Genomic DNA, 13,226 nt, shown 5'->3' with positions numbered 1-13,226 from the left:
TGATTATTTGCTCAGCCTACAGACCGAACAAATATGGTGAGAGAATACAACCCTAACTCACACCTTTCCTGATTTTTTTTCTTTCTGGATTTTCTAACCCATGCTGTATGGCCCCCGTTTTTGTGCACACAACTACCCCTTGACCCATGTATAAGATCCACATGAGCACAATAAAATGTTCTGGATTTTCCATACTTCTCAAGGTTAATCAGAATTTGTTAGGATCCACACAGTTGATGCCTTCGCATAGTCAACAAAACACAACGAAGTAGGTTTTGAGTTTCTCTGCTTTCCCCAAGATCCATCTGACATCAGCAATGAGATCTCTTCTTCCACACCCTCTTCTGAATCCAGCCTGAACCTCTGGCAGCTAGCTCCCTGACAATGTGTTGCTGAAACCCTTGTTGGATGATCTTCATCAAAAATTTACTTGCAGGTGATGCCAATGATAGAGTTCTATAATTTGAGCACTGTGTTGGGCCGTCTTGCTTTGGAATGGGTACAAATATGGATCTCTTCCAGGCAGTTGGCCGATTAGCTATCTTCCAAATTTCCTGGCATAGACAAGTGAATGCTTCCAGTGTTTCATCAGCTTGTTGAAACATTTCAGTTGGTATTCCATCAAGTCCTGAAGCCTTATTTTTAGCTAATGCTTTCAGTGAAGCATGGAATTCTTCCTTCAGTACCACTGGTTCCTCCTCATATGCTGCCTCTTGAAAGCGTTGAATGGTGACGAGTTCTTTTTGGTACAGTGACTCTTGTTGTATTCTTTCCATTTCTTTGGATGCTTCCTGCATCGTTTAATGCTTTGTCTGCAGAACCTTTCAATACAGAATCTTTCAATAGGTGGAGAGCCAATGTTTTGAGAATGATGAGGGCAATGAATGTACAGATGTGCTTTACACAATTGATGTATGTATGGATTGAGATAAGAGTTGTATGAGCCCCTAATAAAATGATTTTTAAAATTAAATTAAAAAATAGAATCTTTCAATGGTGTCACTCAAGACCGAATTCATTTTTCTTGAGTTCTTTCAGTTTAACATATGCAGAGTGTGTTCTTCCTTTGGAATTTTCTCACCTCTGGGCTTCGGCACATTTCATTTTATTTTAACTTGGTCTTCTTGAGCAGACCTTTGAGATTTTCTATTCAGTTTTTTTTTTTTTTTACTTTATCCAGTTTTTTACTTCAGTTTTGTTTTTGTTTTTTTTACTTCCATTTGCCTTGGCCGTTCTATGATTAAGAGCAAGTGTCAGAGTTTCTTCTGACATCCACTTGATCTTTTCTCTCTTGTCCGGTTGAATGACCTTTTGCTTTCTTTGTGGATGATGTTCTTACTGCCTCCCACAGTTTACCAGTTCTTCAGTCCTTAGTAGTCAATGCCTCAAATCTGTTATTGAGATGTTCTCAGAATTCGGGTAGGATATACTCAAGGTTGGATTTGGGCTCTTGTGGATTTTTTTTTCCCATCTTCAACCTGAACTTACAGATGAGCAATTGATGGTCTGCTCCACAGTCAGTCCCTGGCTTGGCATTGAGCTTCTCCATCGTCTCTTCCCACAGATTAGTGCATTTGATTTCTGTGTGTTCCATCTGGAGAAGTCCATGTGTATAGCACCCTTCTATGTTGCTGAAAAAAATGTATTTCCTTTGAACAAGACGCTCTCACTGCTATTGAGCCAATGCTGACTCATAGCAACTCACTGTGGGTTTTCCGAGACTTTAACTACTTATGGGTGTAAAAATCCTAATCTGTATCTCTCGTAGCTACTATGGTTTTGAACTGCTGACCATATGGGTTGCAGCCCAACACATAACCACTATACCACCAGACCTCCCTAAGAGCAAGTTGTTGGACTTCCAAAATTCTATTGTGGTATCTCCAGTTTCATTTCCATCACCAAGATAAATTTCAATCTACTGTCCCTCCTTTGATACCAATTTTTGGCATTCCAGTCCCCAATAATGATTAATCCATCATGTTTGATCAATTTCACAAGGAGGATATTCGTAGAGTTCTTCCATCACTAGATGTCACGGTTGGTTCAAAAACTTGAACAAGAGTTGCATTGATTGTCTGTCCTGGTATGACGATAGACAGTATCCTGTGGCAGACAGCACTGTACCTCAAGACAGGTCTTGCAAAGTCCCCTCTGACAATGAGTGCAATGCCATCCCTGTTGATGGTTTCAGTCCAGGCAGACAACACCATAGTATTTTCTGATTCAAAATGGCCAATCACAGCCCATTTTGGCTCACTGATATCTAGAATACTGATCTTTGTGTTCCATTTCATTTTTAATAATCTCACATTTGCCTAGATGCATACTTCATACATTACAGGTTCCAGCTATTAACTGACATTTTCAGCTCTTTCTTCTCATTTTGAGCCATACTCAATCAGTAAATGAAGATCCCAAAGATGTTACTCCAACAGGCTTTAATCCGTCCATGACACTGTGGTCCAAGCTACTTAAGAAAGTAGCTGGATGGATTGTGACAAGAGTTGTAGGAGCCCCAATAAAATGATTTTTTAAAAAAAGAAAGTAGCTCTTCCTCATTCGTATCTTGAATATCTTCCATCCTGAGGGGCTCATCCTCTGGCACTATCTCTGACAATGTCTGTCTCTATTCAGTAGATTTTCCGTAATTGACAGTGGTTAGATGCCATTCAGAGGGTTTCCAGTAAAAGTGAATAACCTATTTCTTCTTCACAGGTTGTTCTTAGTCTGGAGGCTCTCTCAAACCTGCTCTGAGGGACCGACCCTGCTGGCATTTGAAGTGCCAGTGACCCACGTTGAGGATCACAGCAACACACGAGCCACCACAGTATGACAAACGGACCAAGAAGCAGTGGAACCCGATCTTCCCGGTGTCCTTAAAGAAGAGGCACAGCAACAGACACAGCAACAGACAGAGGAAGGGGGGCCAGGTGAAGACAATGCTACAAGCCAAGAATGGTCTGAGGCTACCAGAATCTTGGAGACAAGAAAGGATCTTCCGTGGGAGACTTAGGAGGGAGCATGGCCCTGATGAGACCCTGAATTTGAACTCGGGGTTTCCAGAGCAGTGCATTTCTGGTCGTTTCAGCCACACAGCGGTGGCACTTTGTTATGGTCGCCCTACAGAACAACAGGAGGGAGCAAGAAGCTGGAGAACACAGGGGAGAAGAGGATGTCAAGTGGTTAGTGGTGTGCTTGCCCTCGGAGGGCATTCTCTCCTTTGTTTCCACAACTGTCTTTCCAACCAGATAGGCTTACACCCGTGTGCTTGGTAAAGAGACCCGTCTGATGCTGACAGCCATCTGCTTTCTGTTTCCCAGAGATAGAAGAGGAAGAAGGAAAGGAGATAGAGAGGCAGAGGGTTCAGGTATGGAGCATGCCTGCCACAGCAGAAGGGGTGAGAGTCACAGCGATATCACAGCACCCCAGAGAAATGCTGGCCCACCATCCCTGGGAATCTAAAAGCGCTCACACAAATCATACTTCCAGGACTCAAAGGCTTTCTGGAAACGCCTAGGAAATGGCCTCAGAGATGCTGCACACTGTACCTAGAGGCCTGCCTCTATAGTTCAGGGCCGATCTCCACGCTCGACCCCAGGTCCATGTCCTCAGCATCCACATCTAAGTGCTGGTTACCAAGTTGGCTCTGCCGGATTACAAAGACAGCCTTGTCACTGCTGTGTGCTGAGGACAGGGGTCTGTGCGGGAGCGAGGGCTTGAGTGCAGAGGGCTCTATGTGTGTGCGTGTGAACGGGGGAATTCATTGGTGAGGAGGGGGGTGCCCTTGCTTCCTTCCCCAAGTGGGTTGGTCTATCCATTGTGGGGCTACACAGAGGACAGTATGGTCTCCCCTGGGTTCCCATACATAAGCACGTGAGCAGCCAATCCCAGGTGGCAGAGACAAAGGCCAGGGAGGAAGCCTCTGGTGCAGAAGGGCCGGCTGGAAGTGATCCCCTGACCCATGGAGGCATGGCATACGAGCCTAGGCTGGAGCCAGGGCATCACTGCCAGGCCTCCTGCTGCTCGTGGGTCTCATGAGCCGCTCCTGTCTGGTCTCGGAGGTTCTCAGGGAGGGTGCAGGCAGGGGGGCAGGGAGGGTAGAAAGGAGGAGGGAGCGCTGTGAGAAGCTCCTTGAGCTTTCATATCAAAATCTGATCTCACTGCCCCTGGAGAAAGAGACAAACGCGCATCAAAGAACACTTTGCTGCTAACCTTTTTTTTTTTCCTTAATCAAGCAATCAAAACAACACGAGGCAAACATCTCAGACAGGCAGCCAGAGCATTGACTAACTGTAAAGACGCGAAGCCTGGTCGACGATGAGACTGGCAGGGTAAGAAGCTCCTGGCGCCCACCGCTTCCCAGAACGCAAGGAGCCCCCACCTGCACCCTGATAAGGGGGCTGGGGTGTTATATACAACAGGCCCTGCAACCAGGGGGCTCGGAGAAGTCTAGCAGGTCTGCTACCTGGGGCAGGAGCCCCATGTCCCTGCCTCTCAGTCTGGATAGTGCCAGTAACCCTTAAGCAGAAGAGGGGAGAGACAGATAAGGGGAAGCTCAGGGCAAGCCTCCGGAGTCCTCCTGGCACACACAGCCTCGCAGAACCCCTGCCCAAATTGCCTTGTCCATGTCCACATGCATGGTCCTTCGTCGTGATGGGTGGCCGGGAAGGCTCTTTGCAACTTCAAGGTAATCCAGAGCTGTCACCTGCTCTTGCTTCCTCTGCCCGTCCCTCCCTGGTAAGACAGTTCTTCTGGTTGTCTACCCTCACCCCATCCTGCTGCAGTCAAACGCAATGCTCTCGCTCAGGCTGCCAGCAAATTCCCAAGTGGCACCTGTACAAGACATCCCCGCCTGCCAGTGACACACAAGGTGCCACCAGTCCATTCTGACGCATGGCTGCCCCATGGATGTGGCTTTTCAACAGCTGATTCATCTACAGTAGCTCTCCAGGCCTTTTCTATGACATGCCTCTGGATGAACTAGGAACCTCCAACCTCTGGTTTAGCTCCCAAGGGAACAAACCCCCTGCCCCCCACCTAGGGTCTCCTAACTGACCCCTTAGGACCTAAAGAAAGCACTGTTTGACTGAGAGCCAAGGAGCCAGAGTCCTAAGTGCTAGATCTTAAACAGGCCTCAGCTCAACTCTCCGTGCAAAAGGAGCGTACAGCCGGATGACCCCTGCAATGTTGCCTGGATCCAGCTCACAAGTGCTCAAGGGCCCCTCGAAGAGAGGGTACTGTTGGGACCCACAGCCCTGGCCTCTCCTTTCCTGCCCGGGCGGCTGCCGATGCCACACTCTGCCCAGGGTTATTTCTGCAGCAGCCTCGGAGCCCCTGGGGGCTAGGGCAGACACGGTGACTTCCAGCAAGTCTGAAAATACACACGAGACGAGACTGCAGTCTCGGGGACTGGGAAGGCAATGAAGAGCTGATTTATTTTTCTCGGTGAAACTCTGAAACCCTACCCTGGAGCACACGAGCCAGGCAGCGGGCAGCAGGCAGCTCCCCGCCCCAAGCAGAATTCATAACCTCAGCCTCCAGACCTCCCCACTGAGGCTGGCCAGGGGATGGGGAGAGGGTGGGAAAGAGGAGCCAGGACTGACCCTTGTGGGCCTTCGGGGAGCCCCAGGTCCAGACATGGAGAGATAGGCAAAGCTGGGCAGGCAAGCTTTCATTTTAAATTAAACCCTGGTGCCCGGAGCTTACAGGCTCTAGGGCGCTGACTGAGCCCACAGGCCTGTCTGCAAAGGATCAGTCCTCAGGGCTCCTCAGGACACCCTGCCCCTGTGACACCAAGCTGAAAGGTGGCAGCTGTCAGAACCCAGACCCCAGGCCTTCTCTGGTTGTGTAAACAGTGGTCACTCACGGCTGACTCCTGGTGACCCAATAAGACAGGGCACAAATGGTCCCTGCGGGTTTCCAGGACTGTAATTCTTCACGGGAGTAGACAGCCCGTCTTTCTCCCAAGGAGCAGCTGGTGGTCTCGAACTGCCGGCCTCGCAGTTAAAGTCGCTAAGCTAATCTCTCTGTGTGTGCTCTGTCATGTGTGCAATGGAGCGGGGGTCCTGAGCTCACAGGAGAACTAGCTGCAGGGAGGAAAGGAAAGTCCACACACACCGGTGGCACAGTGCGTTAAGCACAGGACTGCAAGTGGGAGGTGTGAGTCTCCCAAGAGGCACCTCAGAAGAAAGGCTTGGTGTTCTGCTCACATGCAGCCGGCTTCTGGAGGAGAGCTCTGCTGGGACACACCTGGCATCCACTCGGCAGCCATCAGTCACCCTGGTCTTTCAGCCACATCATGCCCGCTGCTGGCGAGTCGATTCCGACTCCTAGCACCCGTCGGGATGGAGTTGAACAAGTCCATAGAGTCTGAGAGGCTGTGAATCTTTACGGAATCAGATTGACTAAGGGTGGACTCGAACCTTCAACCTTCTCCTTAGCAGCCTGAACCATCGGCACCACCAGGAGACTCCATCTCATAGAGCGAAGATGTCTAAAGAGGGGTCAGTTTTCCTCCTCACCCCTAACCAACTCACTGGATGGACTCAGCATCCACGGAGCCCTTCCGGGGCTGACTTGTGCCCTCAGAGTCTGACCATCGGCTCCCACACAATGCCGTATCTAGAAATACGCCCTGCAGAGACCGGGACTGGGGAAACAGTACAGGGACTGGTTCTGAAAGAGTGGAAGGTTTGGAGCAACTTAAATATCTGTGTTGCTACGACAGAGTTAAAGAAAACAGTTGGATAGCCTTGTACATATGTACAGTGGAGGTTATGCAAAAACAAAAGCAATGGCTCTTTATGTGCTTCCAGGAAGAGACAGAGGGACAGTAAGGAGAGGCAAGCCCTCAAGGAGATGGATGGTCCCTGAGGCCGCAACAGGGGCTGGAGCACAGGAATAACAGTGAGGGTGACGAGGACCCAGCAGCGTTTCATCCTGGGTCCCTGTGAGTGGGAACAGACGTCATGGCGCCCAACAGCAACGTGGAGAGACGTCTATGACATTTTGTTAGAAGAAAAGGCTCAGGATGAAAGCCAAATTCTTCTCTCAACTGTTCTGGAAAGAGTAACACTGGGAAGTAGACGGCAGAGTGGGAGAAGGATGGGGGACAGATCTGGGAATCATAAGAGAGATCAGGCTGACTGGTCAGATAGAGACTGGTGGGACCCCCCAAGGCAATGGCCTGAGGTCACCCCTCAGGTCTGGAAGGAAACTCACTCACCCCAATATCAGAATAACCAAACTGTTTGAGATCACAAGGGCACCATTTACCCAAGGACAATGTTCAAAGATGTTAAGAGGGAAGGAGAAATAGAAACAAGAAACAGGAGGGCGATGCAGTGGGTAGCTTTTTGAGAAAAGATGCACGAATGGTTGAATGCAGAACAGGATGCTCTGTCAACCTTGAGCGACATCTCACAGGAGATGTTAAAATACACAAAGGTGTTCAAATGCAAAACAAAGAAAGCAAAAAACCCTGGGATGACTCCCATCCCAGACCCTCCGGGGAGACACCTGCCTCAGGACCTTCCTACCTGTTGCTTGCCTGCCTGGAAGGTTCTTCCCCCAGATCTTTCTTTGAAGGACTCCCACAGCTCCTCAACTCTTTATGAAAATACCCCCCACCCCACTGAGGCCCACACTGGACACCTTTTAAATTATTATTGTTATTTATTATTATAACAACCCACCACTCAATCCCCCACTCCCAGTCACCTTTCCTCTGCTCTCGCTCATCCCCGGATGTTGCTCACCTTCTACCACAGCTTCAATATGTCCCTTTTGGACTCAAGTTGGGCTGCGATCCGCCTGGTGGGCGGTTCAAAACCACCAGCAGCCCCTCAGGAGAAAGACGGGGCTTTCTACTCCCGTAAATAGTGACAGTGCCAGAAACCCATGGGGGGGGGGGGTGTCACTGAGTCAGCATGGATTTCATGGTAGGGAGAGTTTTTGAGACTTTCCACCACGAAGGAGGAGCCCCTCTCTCTGGTGGCAGAGACCAGTAAGCTAACTGCAAGGTTTAGTGGCTTGAAACCACGGCGAGACCATGCGGGAGAAAGACCAGGCTAGCACCGTCCTGCAAGATGGCAGTCAAGAAAGCCCTCGGAGCAGTTCTACGCCAACCTATCAGGTGCTAAGGACTCAACAGCGCCTACCAAGGCCACGTCCCCCACTAGATGAAATGGCCTCAGGGCACTGCTTCATTCTTTGAGATCTTTGCTTCGTTCCCTGCAAGCTCCTGGGCACCCCGACCGGGGACTGGCATGGAACACATCTTTGTTGAATGAATGAGCAAATGTCACCAAGGGCAGCCCATGCTGCGAAGGACACAGATGATTTGCTGTTCTCCCTCTTCTCCCAACAGAGCAGATTCAAGGTCATGTCCACAATCGCGTCATTCTCAGGGCCCTGCATGCTGATAGGCTTTGTTTTTCCCAGTGGAAGAGAAAGCAGTAGCCACAGTCTTTACCCCACCCCCCACCGGCAGCCACCCTGTGATGGGCACCAGAGAGAGCAGGCGGGCCTGAGGAGCGAGGCCCGGCTCTGCCCCTTACTAGTGTGTGACCTCAGTATATCCCTCTGCCTCGGAATGGAGCCGACACCGACGATAGAGACAAGGAACGGGTGCACGTCCGTACACACATGCGTGCACACACCTGTTCTGCCGTGGCAAGAAGAGCACTGGACTTCAAGCCATCAAGACCCAGCTCTGCGACGGAGAGAGGTGGAAAGTGAGCTGACTTACACTTGGGGAACGATTTCAGAAAGTGCCACCAAGATCAGGGGGAGCCCTGGTACATCTTTGGCTACAAACCACGAGTTTGGCGATTCAAACCCACCAGCTGGTCCACGGGAGGAAGAAGAGACTGTCTCCTCTCCTAAAGGTTTAACCCCTCGCTAACCTGAGGCAGGCTACCCCATGTGTTACCAAGGTCAGCAGTCTTGGCTGTAACAGCGAAGGCTCACTTTAACTGACTCTATACCAGGCATTGAACCAGGCACCCATGGGTTTACTCATTGGGTCCTCAACACTACAAGACAGGCCCTGTCCTAGTCTCCATCCTACAGGTAAGGGCACTCAGGTGCAGAATGGTTAAGTGATGTGCCCAAGGTCAACAGAGAAAGGCAAGCACAGCTGAGGCTCAACCCTCTGGTCCCTCTCCTGGTGACTCAACCGCCTCTCAGCCACTCTTAAGACCCTGTCCTGTACTGTAAGGCAGGGAGAAGGAGAGAGCGAAGAATGGGGGAGGTTTACAGGGGGTGACTCTTTCATGAGAAGCTGGGGGACTAGAGGGAGGACTTCTATGAAAGGACAAAGCCCTGGCCATTCCCCAGGTCCAGGCCCAGGACATGGCCTTGGCCTTGGCCATGAAGACAGAAGTCGGGACTCAGAGCATGAGTCACGAAGGAAGGGCTCTGCTGCAGGTGGAGAAGGACAAGATGCAGACAGCCTGTGGGCGTGATGCTGCCTCCCGGAGGCTGGTAGAGATGGTGGCCCCAAAGCCAGCCCAGGACACTTCCTGAAGGAGCTCAACTTTGTCAGCACCTATACACAAGCCTCAGGGGCACCACACTGTAGAGAGAGGGGGACATGGGGTGGGGGTGGGGAGGGTTCAGCCTCCAAGGACAGCAAGGCTGGGCGCAGGAAGCACCCAGAACTACAAGAAGACAGCTTCAAGTCCAGTACAGAGTAACCAGAACCAGAAAAAGAGCCTTTTCCCACATGGCGGGATGCTTCCGGGATGGAGAGAGAGGCTGGCGGGCCTGCAGCCGAGATCTTTCCTTGAAGGGCTCCCACAGCTCCTCAACTATTTGCGCAAATAGCCCCCCTCACCTCACCAGAGCCAACAGCAGTGTCCCCTGGCCTACCTGGGGCTGGGGGTTCAGAGTGGAGTCTCCAACAGGTGCTGGTCAGCGACTGGGCAAAGTACCAAGAGCTGGCCAAGTCTGTCAGAACCAGGCATTTGGGCTCCAAGGAGTCGCCCCGCCCCCCACACACACCTTTGAGAGAGAAGGGGTCCCTGCCAAGAGCTACGCGGCGTCTCTGAGTCAGTGAGGGCTGAGGCAGCCAACTCAGCCCAGTTCCTGGAACAGCGATAGCCCGGGGCAGAGGGGCTCCAGGGACCCTTCCCTCAGCCACGCCCTGGGATGGCCCTCACTTTCCGACCTCAGGTACAAGATTTCCCCTCATTCCCAACTACACCTTCCCCAGCCACCAACTCAGACGTAACCCACCCTGTCCGCCCCACAGCAGTGACTGGCAGGAACTGCTGCGTGGGGTGGGGGGGGGGCGGTCAGATGCGACTGCTGTCCACGTTCTGCATCATATACTCAGGGCAATGTTGCCCAAACCCTTGTTTTCAGTGCCATCTTCAGGCTTGGTTCCAAGGCGCCACCCCTGAGATGCCATCCCCTCGGTCCCACCCTTCCCAGAAGCCCCTCTGCCCCCAAAGCCGGGGCACCTGGCTGGACAACTTCCTCCTAGGTCCTTTCACATCCGGCCATGGGTTAGGATGGCTAGTACGCCGGTCTGATGCCACCCCCCACCCCGTGGTCTCCAGACAGCACTAGGCTGGGGCGCTCTGCATATCCGGGCCAGCACAGTAACAGCACACAGGAGGTGGGAAAGAAGGGAGGGAGGGAGGGAGGGAGGGAGGAAACTGGGCTGGGGGGGGGGGGGCGTCACCAGCGTTTTTGAAGCTCAGCTCTGTTGTTGCTGCCATTGAATTGGTCTCCAATCTTGGGACAAAATGCTGCTGGTCCTGTCCCAGCCCCATGATTGGTTGCTGACCCACAAGGTCCTGCCCCAGCCCCGTGATTGGCTGCTGACTCAGTTTGGGGCAGTAGACCAGTGAGTCCTACTGCCTAGTCTGTCTTAGTCCAGAAGCTCCGCTGGAAAATGTTTTGCACCCAGCACGGACCAGCGCCATCAAACCCAGGTCCCTTGCCTGGAAGGCGCGATGTCTACCCCTGACCCACCAAGGGTTCTCATGAAGAGTAGCTTGACAAGCAGCTTTGGAGGGGTTTTGTTTTAAATACTGGATGAATGGAAGCTTCTATTTCTTGTCTCAGGTATGACTAGAGTCTATATTTGGGAGTCATGATGGTCCAGCCAACTTGAACTTGAAGAGGAAAAAGGGAGGGGCAGAGTGTGCCCTCCTGCCTGCCCGTGCCAGCTGGGAGCATGACACTGGAGCACCAGAAGGCTGCCTGGCCCTGAGTGCTGGATCTGCTCCAGTGAGGCCCCCATCCTTCCACCCTCCACCTATTGGCAGAGGTTTACAGAGGACCAAAAGCACATTCACCCAGAGAGAACTGGTTTGCTGACAGAGCCTGCCAGCCACCTCGCAGAGCAGAGCAGGGGACATCGGGACAAACTCAGCCCCACCTGGCAAGGAACAGCACTAAGCAGGTGACCAGCAGAGAGGCTGGGTCAATGATATCCTCATTTTTATACACAAGGTCACCCTGACCTTGTATTTCAATTTTCTGATTCCAGTCCGGACGGGGCTTTCTGTTGGGGAGGGAAGTGGACAGAAAGGTACCCATAATGCTACTCAAGAAATTCTATCATCCCTGCCTCTGCCCCTGCCGCTATGGAGAAAGTCCCACAGGCAGACCCAACCCCCATCTTCCTCCACATCACTCACTGCCGGAGGGAGCCAGAGCAAACCTCCCTGCCACAGGTGAGCCACCCTCTTCCAGCAGGAAATGCTACTTAGAGTCCACCACCAGGAGGTGGCAGCCTCCATCAGATGACACAACAGGAGCCCGGGCTTGCATCTTGGGGTCTCTGTCCTCCAAGCCCTTCCCCACATACACCCCAAAACCAAGACCAGCCACAGCCTCTTTCATAGGGTTTCCATGCAAGTAAAAGTTTGGGGCTCAGTTCTAGGCTCTTAGCACCCATAATCTAGAAAGCTGACCCAACACACTCTGCTCAGATAGCAGGGGGCGACCCTTTATCTAAGGAACTTGGGGCCACTTGACATTTTACCATTTTACCCTGCTCTTTCTTGCACCAAAGTGCAGAAAACACAAAGGTCAAGCTTGAAGCAAATGGTCAAGGGCAAACCTCAGGGGGCGGGGCTGTATAGACACATGTTCTCTCTTATTCTCCCACCTCACCCAGAGCAGGCACAGGGACTATATAGGACTATATACTCCAAATAGGACTATATCTAGTTTCCCACACTACCACCATCCTGGGGGGCGGGGGCAGAGACAGAGACGAAGGGAGATAGACCCTGGATGCTGGGAGGCAGAACTCGGGCTTCGCTGCTGCTCAGACGTCCAGCGCTCTGTGAGCTTGGCCTCCCTCTCTGTGGAATGGGGCAAGCTTTCCAGGCCACTCTGGGAACCAATCTAAGACTGGAAAGCGATCAGACCAAAAGCACAATGCCTTTCAGACTGCTGCTGAGGAATCTTCTAGAGTAGATCATAACATGATAGCTGGGGTACGGATCCAGCACCACCCCACCCCCACCATGTTAGAAGCTTGTCTGGGCACAGTCCCTAACCCCTCCGTGATTTCCCTCCTTTGCTTCAGCTATGAAATGTGAGCCCTAGTGTAACCAGGTCTTACTAGGAAGTATTGGGGTCTCCACTTCAAAGAGCGGTCCTCAACCTGTGCGTCGCACCCCTTTTGGGGGTCAAACAACCCTTTCACAGGGGTCACCCGATTCATAACAGTAGCAAAATGACAGTTATGAAGTAGAAACAAGAATAATTTTATGGGTGGGGGTCACAACATGAGGAACTGCATTAAAGGGTCGCGGCGTTAAGAAGCCCAGGACCGTGGGGCTCACATTCCAAGAGAGTCAGGAGACTAGATGAATGTGCAGAGCTGAAGGCAATGGCTAAGACAGTGAGAACAGAACGTGCCGACGGGGAGAAAGCATGCACAAATCATACGAGTTCATGAAACAATCCCATTATCTCTTCACTCCATTTTCCCACACACTCCGCGAAGCCCCTCGTGTATCTGATAACAAACTTGATTCCGACTGTCCAAAGAGCCCTTACAACTCAGTAACAGAAAAAGAAGGCATGCCGTCTTGCATGGCCAAAGGTTTGGGACACACAGTTCTCTACAGAGGATGCATGAATGACCGGTGAGTCTGTGAGCTGATGCCCAGCATCTTAAATCTCTGCTGCCGCCACGATGAGGTGCCAGCCAGTCAGTGCTGACACGCCGTAACATTCCTGTATACACTGTT

The 13,226-nt window shown here is 51.6% G+C and overlaps 1 protein-coding gene across 10 annotated transcripts in view; it reads right to left on the bottom strand.

Annotated features, from left to right (window-relative positions):
• Window positions 1-13,226, bottom strand: part of TNS1 (tensin 1) — a 191,668-nt gene that overhangs the window by 65,839 nt on the left and 112,603 nt on the right. The window contains exon 17 of one of the 10 annotated variants that reach the window (XM_075528917.1): window positions 12,419-12,423. The exons of the other annotated variants lie outside the window; for them this stretch is intronic. Within the exon in view, the coding sequence (XP_075385032.1) occupies window positions 12,419-12,423 (5 nt within the window). The remainder of the gene's footprint in view (window positions 1-12,418; window positions 12,424-13,226) is intronic. 10 annotated transcript variants of the gene reach the window in all.

This window comes from Tenrec ecaudatus, chromosome 13 (assembly GCF_050624435.1).
Source record: "Tenrec ecaudatus isolate mTenEca1 chromosome 13, mTenEca1.hap1, whole genome shotgun sequence".
NCBI lineage: Eukaryota > Metazoa > Chordata > Mammalia > Afrosoricida > Tenrecidae > Tenrec > Tenrec ecaudatus.
The sequence above is the reverse complement of the archived record's forward strand: the minus strand, read 5'-3'. Positions and strand labels throughout refer to the sequence as shown.